This window comes from Oncorhynchus keta, chromosome 1 (genome assembly GCF_023373465.1).
Source record: "Oncorhynchus keta strain PuntledgeMale-10-30-2019 chromosome 1, Oket_V2, whole genome shotgun sequence".
In the NCBI taxonomy this organism is placed as follows: Eukaryota; Metazoa; Chordata; class Actinopteri; order Salmoniformes; family Salmonidae; genus Oncorhynchus; species Oncorhynchus keta.
The window spans coordinates 57,793,124-57,804,485 of record NC_068421.1 but is presented as its reverse complement, the minus strand read 5'-3'; the positions used below and the strand labels follow the sequence as shown (position 1 = coordinate 57,804,485).

Here is an 11,362-nt window from a genome sequence, read left to right as displayed (position 1 = left end):
TAATCACGCCCCTACCTATGGCCATTGGTCAATATTACATGGTGAAGGGTTTTATTCGTCAATGTATCTATCAATTAACAGAGATGTACCTCTAATTGGTCAAAGCAGTTGTCCCTCAGCTCACGTGCGTATTCCTTCCCGAGACTATTTTACTGCATTTATGAGTCCGGAGACTTTCCTTGGCAGTCTAATATTTTCATAAAGTGGGAATCGTCAAAATGGGAACCCGAGACGACGAATACGACTATCTATTCAAAGGTAAGAGGCGCTCCAGAAGTTTAGTAGTTAGGGGACCATTTACTTGTTTTCTCAGTAGTTGAAGTTCAAAGCAGATGATGACGTCTCCACTGCCTTAATTTACTGCTCAGCCAGCTAACGTTAGCCAAACTAGCTTGCTAACCTGTTAGCAGGCTAGCTAACAAGCGGTTATCTGGCCTAATAAGCATCTCATCACCATTTTTAGTTTGCTAGCTAACGTAAGCTACATACAGACAATGTGGAGAAAAATAGCTATTAGTTATAAACGTTTATAAGATTTAGCTAGTTCTCCTTTATTCTACTGGAGTGGATAACAAACAGCTAACGTTAACTAGCAAACTATGTAACGTTAGTTTGCTAATGTATGACAATCAGTTGGTATGAGCACCGATATAAATATTTGGTTTTGTGTTAGCCAAAGCCACTGGAGATGTGCTAGGCTAGCCATAACAGACTGCAGTATATTGGTACCTACGATGTTAGTATAGCTTGGTCACCACTTGTCTGAAATATGAAGAACCATTATGACTGAACGTCTGTATCCAAGATATGAAATGTTTTCTCTCACAAGTAACTTTGCCCAAAGGGAGTGAACATTATTTATAATAAGGGTTACATGAAGAAAAACGGTCCTTTTGTAAATTAAAATGAATTTGCTTATCTAAACAAGTGACCCCTATACAACAAAATAATAATTAAAATAAAGTGGATTCCAGAGAACATGTTAACCCCTCACTTCTTGGACAGGCCAGAGCCTTAGATATGCACTTTTAGCAACTGTTCGTCTTCCGGTAAGCATCACATGGCAACGCAGGAATTTTGATAACGCACAGGGCTGTGGACCAGGTTGTGGGTTCGCCTACCGCCGTGGACAAGAGTAGGGGTGGAAATATGTGTTTTACAGTAAAACATTGCATGAACCTGTCATTGTATTTGCAGGTCAGAAGAAAAAATATGCCTTATATAAACATTTCATGCGGTTCCACGTCATTTTAAATATTAGCAGAATATTTTTATTATGAACTGGGTGGTTCGAGCCCTGAATGCTTTTCAGCATCAAAGTTTATTTGTCACGTGCGCTGAATACAACAGGTGTAGTAGACCTTACAGTGAAACGCTTACTTACAGGCTCTAACCAATAGTGCAAAAAAGGTATTAGGTGAACAATAGGTAAGTAAAGAAATAAAACAACAGTAAAAGGACAGTGAAAAAAACCGTAAGGAGGCTATATACAGTAGCGAGGCAACATACAGGCAGGCACTGGTTAGTCGGGCTGATTGAGGTAGATATGGTTAAAGTGACTATGCATATATGATCAACAGAGAGTAACAATAGCGTAAAAGAGGGGATGGCTGGACACAATGCAGATAGCCCGGTTAGCGGGGGCACTGGTTGATCGGACCAATTGTGGTAGTATGTACAATGAATGTATAGTTAGTGACTGTGCATAAATGATAAACGGATAGTAGCATCAGCGTAAAAGGGAGGGGGGAGCACACTGCAAATAGTCAGGTTAGCCATTTGTTTACCTGTTCGGGAATCTTATGGCTTGGGGGTAAAAACTGTTGAAGCCTTGTTGTCTTAGACTCGGCACTTTGGTACTGCTTGCCATGCAGTAGTGGAGAGAACAGTCTATGACTGGGGTGGCTGGGTCTTTGGCCATTTTTAGGGCCTTCCTCTGACACCGCCTGGTGTAGAGGTCCTGGATGGCAGGCAGCTTAGCCCCAGTGATGTACTGGGCCATGTGCACTACCCTCTGTAGAGCCTTGCTGTCGGAGGCGGAGCAATTGCCGTACCAGGCAGTAATGCAACCAGTCAGGATGCTCTCAATGTTGCAGCTGTAGAACCTTTTGAGGATCTGAGGACCCAGAGGGGGAATAGGCTTTGTTGTGCCCTCTTCACGACTGTCTTGGTATGTTTGGACCATTCTAGATTGTTGGTGATGTGGACAGCAAGGAACTTGAAACTTTCAACCTGCTCCACTACAACCCTGTCCTCCTTTTCCTGTAATCCTGTAATCCACAATCATCTCCTTCTCCACCATCTCCTGATTGGCTGACAGCCGTGGTATATCCGACCGTATGACAAAGCATTTCTTTTTACGGCTCTAATTACCTTGGTAACCAGTTTATAATATCAATAAGGCACCTCGGGATTTGTGATATATGGCCAATATACCAAGGCTAAGGGCTGTGTCCAGGAACTCCCGTGTTGCGTCGTGGATAAGAACAGCCCTTAGCCATGGTATATTGGCCATATACCACACCCTTTCGGGCCTTATTGCTTAAAATTACAGGCTAAGAATGGACAGAGGCCTATTAGTTAATCTTATCATATTTCTCCAATGCCAAATCTGTGTTTTGTTTGCAACGAAACTGTCCCTGTTTGCAAATAATTACATCTGAGAAATCATTAGGAATCTGAGCATGTTACTTTCAAAAGTTATGTCTACCTTTTCCCCCCAGACAATAGGTCTACCGACTCAGAAAAATTTAAGCTTTAACTGCTGGCTACTGTTCTTCCGTGGCTTAACCCGACGAGAGAAGGTCACAAGTGTTTCTCTAAAAGCTGTCTGGGTTTAAGAATCTACTATTGTACAGAAAGTGAATAGCTTAATCAATTGATAGTGACAGAATTAGATTACTTCCCAAGCAAAGTCTGTTTTTTTGTCTCCTCGGCTATAGAAGGTTGTAGCTCAGCCTCAATGTCAAAGAAATGACACAATGATGTTTCCATATAAATCGGAGTCACATCTTTCCCTGTATTTTACAGCTTGTTTCTAGCATAAAGCATCGGGGACCAAAGCGCTCTTATAGATCAGTGCATTCGGAAAGTATTCAGACCTCTTGACTTTTTCCACATTTTGTTACGTTACAGCAGGTGTTTTATTTTTTATTCTGTGTTTTCCTGGGACCCAAGCTTATGAAACATGCAACTATTTGTACATTTTGGTACATTTCATTGCCCTTACGCCTAAAACAAATGCAGTATTGACGAATTACAATAAAATGAAATACCCATATAAATAGCTATTCATGTTTATTTTTCCCCAATAGAAACACTCTCATATATGTGTCTAGGTTGGAACTATTGCAGTTAAAATACAATAAATCATTTTCATTCTGACCCAGAAAAAACTGACTGATCACATCTCACAGATGTATAACAGAACACACACAGGCTCAGTTTTTGATAGTGCAACCCTAATTAACAGTACAGATGAAAAATTGTCAGGCCGATTGTACATCTTGCTGTAGAAATGTGATCCAGACCGGATCAGAACATCTACTGCTTTCTCAGTCAGACAGGAGAGCGCTTCCTGCTGTAGATGAGCAACCCAGAGCTATGAGTGTTTGCCTCAAAATGCATCTAGCTTCAAATCAAATTTTATTGGTCACATACACGTGTTTAGCAGATGTTATTGCGGGTGTAGTGAAATATCTGTTTTTAGCTCCGACAGTGCAGTAATATCTAACAGTTTCACAACATATACCCAATAAACACATCTAAGTAAAGGAATGAAATTAAGAATATATGGACGAGCAATGAGCGGCAAAGACTTACGATACAGTAGAATGGAATACAGTTTATACATGAGATGAGTAATGCAAAATATGTAAACATTATTAAAGTGACTAGTGTTCCTTTTATTAAAGTGGCCAATGATTTCAAGTCTATGTATATAGGCAGCAGCGGGGTGAACAGGCAGTGGCTCGGATGGTTGTTGTCCTTGATAATCTTTTTCTGCCTGTGACATCGAGTGCTGTATGTGTCCTGGAGGGCAGGTAGTTTGCCCCTGGTGATGCGTTGGGCAGCCCGCACTACACTCTGGAGAGACCTGCGGTTGCGGGCGGTGCAGTTGCTGTACCAGGCCGTGATCTCAATTGTGCATCTGTAAAAGTTTGAGGGTTTTAGTTATTTTATTCAGCCTCCTGAGGTTGAAGAGGTGGTGTTGTGCCTTCTTCACCACACTGTCTGTGTGGGTGGACCATTTCAGTGATGTGTATGCCGAGGAACTTGAAGCTTTCCACCTTCTCCACTGCGGTCCCGTCGATGTGGATAGGGGGGTGCTCCCTCTGCTGTTTCCTGAAGTCCACAATCATCTCCTTTGTTTTGTTGACATTGGATGAGAGGTTATTTTCCTCCTCCCTGTAGGCTGTCTCATTGTTGGTAATCAAGCCTACTGCTGTTGTGTCGTCTGCAAACTTGATGATTGAGTTGGAGGCGTGTGTGGCCACAGTCATAGGTGAACAAAGAGTACAGGAGAGGACTGAGCACACACCCTTGTGGGGCCCCAGTGTTGAGGATCAGCGAAGTGGAGGTGTTGTTTCCTACCTTCACCACCTGGGGGGGTGGCCCATCAGGAAGTACAGGACCCAGTTGCACAGGGCGGGGTTCAGACCGGGCAGTGCCTCGAGCTTAATGATGAACTTGGAGGGTGCATGCTGAGCTATAGTCAATGAACAGCATTCTTACCATCACTTTATTCCAGTTCAGAATAAAAATTATTCATTGTACAGTTGAATACACCGTAGCCAAATACATTTAAACTTAGTTTTTCACATTCCTGACATTTAATCCTAGTAAAAATTCACTGTCTTAGGTCAGTTAGGATCACCACTTTATTTTAAGAATGTGAAATGTCATAATAGTAGAGTGATTTATTTCAGCTTTTTTCTTTCATCACATTCCTAGTGGGTCAGAAGTTTACAAATACTCAATTAGTATTTGGTAGCATTGCCTTTAAATTGTTTAACTTGGGTCAAATGTTTTGGGTAGCCTTCCACAAGCTTCCCACAATAAGTTGGGTGAACTTTGGCCCATTCCTCCTGACAGAGTCAGGTTTGTAGGCCTCCTTGCTTGCACATGCTTTTTCAGTTCTGCCCACACATTTTCTATAGGATTGAGTTCAGGGCTTTGTGATGGCCACTCCAATACCTTGACTTTGTTGTCCTTAAGCCATTTTGCCACAACTTTGGAAGTATGCTTGGGGTCATTGTCCATTTGGAAGACCCATTTGTGACCAAGCTTTAACTTCCTGACTGACGTCTTGAGATGTTGCTTCAATATATCCACGTAGTTTTCCATCCTCATGATGCCATGTATTTTGTGAAGTGCACCAGTCCCTCCTGCAGCAAAGCACCCCCACAACATGATGCTGCCACCCCCGTGCTTCACAGTTGCAAGCCTCCCCCTTTTTCCTCCAAACATAACAATGGTCATTATGGCCAAACAGTTCTATTTTTGTTTCATCAGACCGAAGGACATTTCTCCAAAAAGTATGATCTTTGTCCCCATGTGCAGTTGCAAACTGTAGTCTGGCTTCTTTATGGCGGTTTTGTAGCAGTGGCTTCTTCCTTGCTGAGTGGCCTTTCAGGTTATGTTGATATAGGACTCATTTTACTGTGGCTATAGTTACTTTTCCTCCAGCATCTTCACAAGGTCCTTTGCTGCTGTTCTGGGATTGATTTGCACATTCTCCTGGAGACAGAACGCGTCTCCTACCTGAGCGGCTGCGTGGTTCCATGGTGTTTATACTTGCATACTATTGGAAATTGTTCCTAAGGATGAACCAGACTTGTGGAGGTCTACAATTTTTTTTCTGAGGTCTTGGGTGATTTATTTTGCTTTTCCCATGATGTCGAGCAAAAAGGAACTGGGTTTGAAGGTAGGCCTTGAAATACATCCACATGTACACCTCCAATTGACTCATTATGTCAATTAGCTTATCAGAAGCTTCTAAAGCCATGACATCATTTTCTGGAATTTTCCAAGCTGTTTGAAGGCACAGTCAACTTAGTGTCTGACCCACTGGAATTGAAAAATTACTTGTCATGCACAAAGTAGTCCTAACCGACTTGCCAGAACTATAGTTTGTTAACAAGAAATGTGTAGAGTGGTTGAAAAACGAGTTTGATGATGACTCCAACCTAAGTATTTAAACTTCCAAATTCAACTGTATATCTCTCAGCAAAAAAATAAATGTCCTCCCACTGTTTATTTTCAGCAAACTTAACCTCTCTAAGATAGGGGATTCTTGCGTCCCACTTGGCCAAAAGCCAGGGAAAATGCAGTGCGGCAAATTCAAATAAAATGATATAAAAAATCTAACTTTCATTAAATCACACATGTAAGATACGAAATTAAAGCTACACTCGTTGTGAATCCAGCCAACATGTCAGATTTTTAAAAGGCTTTTCGGCGAAAGCATAAGAAGCTATTATCTGATGATAGCACAACAGTAAACAAAGAGTAGCATATTTCAACCCTGCAAGGCGCTACACAACACGCGGAAATAAAATATAAAAAATGCCTTACCTTTGACGAGCTTCTTTTGTTGGCACTCCAATATGTCCCATAAACATCACAATTTGGTCATTTTGTTCGATGAATTCCGTCCATATATATCCAAAATGTCAATTTATTTGGCGCGTTTGATCCAGAAAGAAACAGCTTCCAGTTTGCGCAACGTCACTACAAAATATCTCAAAAGTTTCCTGTAAACTTTGCCAAAACATTTCAAACTACTTTTGTAATACAACTTTAGGTATTTTAAAACGTTAATAAATCGATCAAATTGAAGACGGGTCTATCTGTTTTCAATACAGGAAGACAACAAACCAACACTATTTTTCAAGTCTTGTGCAACTCTCAACAGTGTTACCCAGTTCCTAGATGGCCGTACTTCTTCATTGCACAAAGGAATAACCTCAACCAAATTCCAAAGACTGGTGACATCCAGTGGAAGTGGTAGGAACTGCAAACAAGTACCTAAGGAATATCGTTTCCCAATGAGAACTCACTGAACAGACAGAGACCTAAAAAAAAAACAAATCTGAATGGTTAGTCCTCTGGGTTTTGCCCGCAACATAAGTTCTGTTATACTCACAGACATGATTCAAACAGTTTTTTATAGACGTCAGAGTGTTTTCTATCCAAATCTACTAATGATATGCATATCTTATATTCTTGGCACGAGTAGCAGGAAGTTGAAATTGGGCACGCTATTTATCCAAAAGTGAAAATGCTGCCCCCTATACCTTAAGAAGTTGTATGAACATAAGATTCAACTACTGAGACGGAAACTGAATAAGTTCCACAAACATGTTACTAACAGAAATTGAATAATGTGTCCCTAAACAAAGGGGAGGTCAAAATTTAAAACATTTAAAGTAAGACATTAAGTACTGCAGTATAAGCAACCCTCCTCCTCATGGACTATACCATATTTGCCAGTTATTGATGTGATATGTTACCCCACTCTTCCACCAAGGCACCTGCAAGTACCTGGACATTTCTGGGGGGAATGGCCCTAGCCCTCACCCTCCGATCCAACAGGTCCCAGACGTGCTCAAATGAGATTGAGGTCCGGGCTCCTCGTTGGCCATGACATTCCTGTCTTGCAGGAAATTACGCACAGAATGAGCATTATGGCTGGTAGCATTGTCATGCTGGAGGATCATGTCAGGATGAGCCTGCAGGAAGGGTACCACATGAGGGAGGAGGATGTCTTCCCTGTAACGCACAACGTTGCGATTGCCTGCAATGACAACAAGCTCAGTCTGATGATGCTGTGCCCCAGACCATGACGGACCCTCCACATCGATCCCGCTCCAGAGTACAGGCCTTGGTGTAACAATCATTCCTTCAACGATAAACGCGAATCCAACCATCACCCCTGGTGAGACAAAACCGCGACTCGTCATTGAAGAGCACTTTTTGCCAGTCCTGTCTGGTCCAGCGGCGGTGAGTTTGTGCCCATAGGTGATGTTGTTGCCGGTGATGTCTGTTGAGGACTTACCTTAAAACAGGCCTACAAGCCCACAATCCAGCTTCTCTCAGCCTATTGTGGACAGTCTGAGCACTGATGCAGGGATTGTGTGTTCCTGGTGTAACTCGGACAGTTGCTGTTGCCATCCTGTACCTGTCCCGCAGGTGTGATGTTCGGCTGTACCAACCCTGTGCAGGTGGTGTTACACGTGGTCTGCCACTGCGAGGACAATCAGCTGTCCGTCCTGGGTCTCTTTCTTTTGGTGTTTTTCAGAGTCAGTAGAAAGGCCTCTTTAGTGTCCTGAGTTTTCATAACTGTGACCTTAATTGCCTACTGTCTGTATGCTGTTAGTGTCTTAATGACCATTCCACAGTTGCATGTTCATTTAATTGTTTATGGTTAATTGAACAAGCATGGGAAACGGTGTTTAAACCCTTTACAATGAAGATCTGTGAAGTGTTTTGGATTTTTATTAATTACCTTTGAAAGATGGGGTCCTGAAAAGGGGACATTTCTTTTTTTGCTGAGTTATATAATCCTAATAAGCAACAAATTCCAAAACATTGAGTAATATTGGAATTTAATCATTTGCAAATTACATGACCCTCCCCTGGACTGAAATTGAAAAAACATGACCCTCTCCCATTTTCCTCCCAGGTAATCATTCTGTAAATGTTGACCATTCTAAGTATCTGCACCAGTCATTATGACTGTATCTATCATGATAGTGGTTAAATTACTAGCTACCAGGAAAAACATGCTCAGTAGATTTGAGCTTCCATTTAGTCATTGTTGAACAAATATAGCTCTGTACTAGTCATCTCTCAACCCCAATCGTTTCCACTGACATAGTAGCTTGTCATTGCAGTTCCAATATTTTATCATTCTTTTGCCAGTGGTGCTGATCGGAGACTCTGGTGTGGGGAAGAGTAACCTACTGTCCCGTTTCACACGGAATGAGTTCAACCTGGAGAGCAAAAGCACCATCGGTGTGGAATTCGCCACCCGCAGCATCCAGGTGGACGGCAAGATGATAAAGGCCCAGATCTGGGATACAGCTGGACAGGAGCGCTACAGAGCCATCACCTCAGCGTGAGTGGAGGAGGCAGCTCACTGCTCAATAATATCAAGGACGCTCGTCTTGCTGTAACCTGCCCTTTATGGAACTAGCATATTTTGATAGATTTCACAGAATGGTTTCAGTACTATCTTAGTCTCACAACCTATGACCTCCTATCCTCCCTGCTCTGTTCCAATCAGGTATTACCGGGGGGCAGTGGGGGCTCTCCTAGTGTACGATATTGCCAAGCATCTAACCTATGAAAACGTGGAGCGCTGGCTGAAGGAGCTGAGGGATCATGCTGATAACAACATCGTCATCATGCTGGTAGGCAACAAGAGTGACCTGCGCCACCTCAGGGCAGTGCCCACAGACGAGGCTCGCGCCTTCGCAGGTAAACTACAAACTCACTGGAGTAGATGACAGCTCACTCCGGGGACAAAGATGGTTAAGAAGTCACCCCTGTTTGTCTCAACTCAATCTTTTCTCTTTTTCTCCCTCAGAAAAGAATACGCTATCATTTATTGAGACCTCAGCTTTGGACTCCACTAATGTAGAAGAGGCGTTCAAGAACATCCTCACAGGTAATGGGCAGGGGCCACTACACAAGGCTATTTACATTAGTTAGTTTCAAGTCAAATTGTTTGATTTCTTACACATGAATGGAATGGCATATTTAATAATGAGTAACTGATTTATTTGTATTTTCTCCACAGAAATCCACCGAATCGTATCACAGAAGCAGATAGCTGACAGATCAGCACATGACGAGTCTCCAGGCAACAATGTAGTGGACATCAGTGTCCCCCCCACCACTGATGGGCAGAAAAACAAACTACCGTGCTGCCAAAGCCTGTGACCCGCAATAGCACCTTGCCACCCCTCACTCATCTTTCTTTTGTCCTGGTTGTTGAACTGCTGCGGTCTCTATTCCTACATGTGTTTTAGAAGTCTCCTAGAAAATCAGACTTTCTAGATAAGTCCCTTCTCCCTTTTTTGTCTGTATGCTATCCTTTTCTAACCTCAAAGCTCATGTCTTTTACCAAGTGATAGGATTTTTGTCTATTTTGAATTCAGGCTCTGATCGTGTGACCCAATCCTGTAGAAGGAATGGTGAGAGATCAGTTTGTCCTGTGCTTCTGGTTGCCTTGCTGCTGTCCTCAGTCCCTGTCCTGAGTGTGGCATGAAAGGAGCAAGAACAGAGACCTGGGGTAGTGACTGACTTGGGATGATATTAAGTGGGGGGCTTTGTTACGCCTATGGTTCAAAGAGATGCCAAAGTGTGTCTGTGATCATTTTCAATCTAAAATAATCTAATCTAAATAGTAAACTTGCAGAGACACTTTTGTCAAAATTTGACTTTTTCCAATTGTATCATGCACTTTGTTTCACTATTGTTAGATGCAGCCACTGTGTTCTCTCTGTAATTAGATCACAGTATGAATTGATCCAGTAGTCTGACTACAGTTGAAAGCAAACATAAATATGCATCTTGTGTCCTGCCAATCATTTCAATGGAACTCACCATGTAAAATCAACAACTAATTCAGAAGGACTAACATCTTTTAAATGACAACACTTAGCTTGCTTGGTTTGAGAGGGAGGGGAGGGGAGGGGAGGGCTGAAATACATTAACACTCAATATCTAGGGTGGAGGATGTTTTCATTGCTTCACTCTACTCAAACCATTTTGCCTCTAAAATGTAGTTGACAGTGGAATTTTTAAGAAAGGAAGGTTGCTTTTGTATGGTTGGCTATAATGCCTTATGTCTCTCCTTTCTAGTAGATTTGCCTGTATGTAATTTTCTGTCACAGGTCCAACTTTTAAATCAATAAACACGTGTTAATTTGCATTTTCATCAGGTAGCATTGAAATGGAAATAAACCAAATTAATGTCACTTGTTGACAGACATTTTCTTTGAACATCAAGAGTTTTCCTCTCAAGTCTTATAATGCTGAAACATATCCTGCAGAACTTCTAGTGGTGTAGTTAGTTATAATGTTGAATGTGTGATACAGAAATACATGTTCACATAACTGCTATCAGTAGGACCAATATCTCAATTGCAACTTTAAATTTACACATTTTGAAGAATTGAATGCAGAAAAATTTAGAGTGCACTGAAATGTTATGGTAGACTTAGTTGAATAAGTTCCAACACGTAACTTCAAAATACTGTACATGCTCACCAGAAGTGTGTTCATTAGATATGTGAATTGCAACTACTTTGATATATTGTCAGAATTGTTCTTTTACGTTATGCCTGATTAC

General features: G+C 41.8%; 1 protein-coding gene across 1 annotated transcript; it reads left to right on the top strand.

Annotated features, from left to right (window-relative positions):
* The first annotated feature begins 95 nt into the window (after positions 1 to 95).
* On the top strand, positions 96 to 10,988 carry LOC118389046 (ras-related protein Rab-11B). Its single transcript, XM_035778757.2, has 5 exons — positions 96 to 258; positions 8,926 to 9,121; positions 9,290 to 9,483; positions 9,593 to 9,673; positions 9,806 to 10,988. Exons 1-5 carry the CDS (start codon positions 219 to 221, stop codon positions 9,946 to 9,948), a joined length of 654 nt encoding a protein of 217 aa, XP_035634650.1. The 5' UTR covers positions 96 to 218; the 3' UTR covers positions 9,949 to 10,988.
* Positions 10,989 to 11,362: the final 374 nt, after the last annotated feature.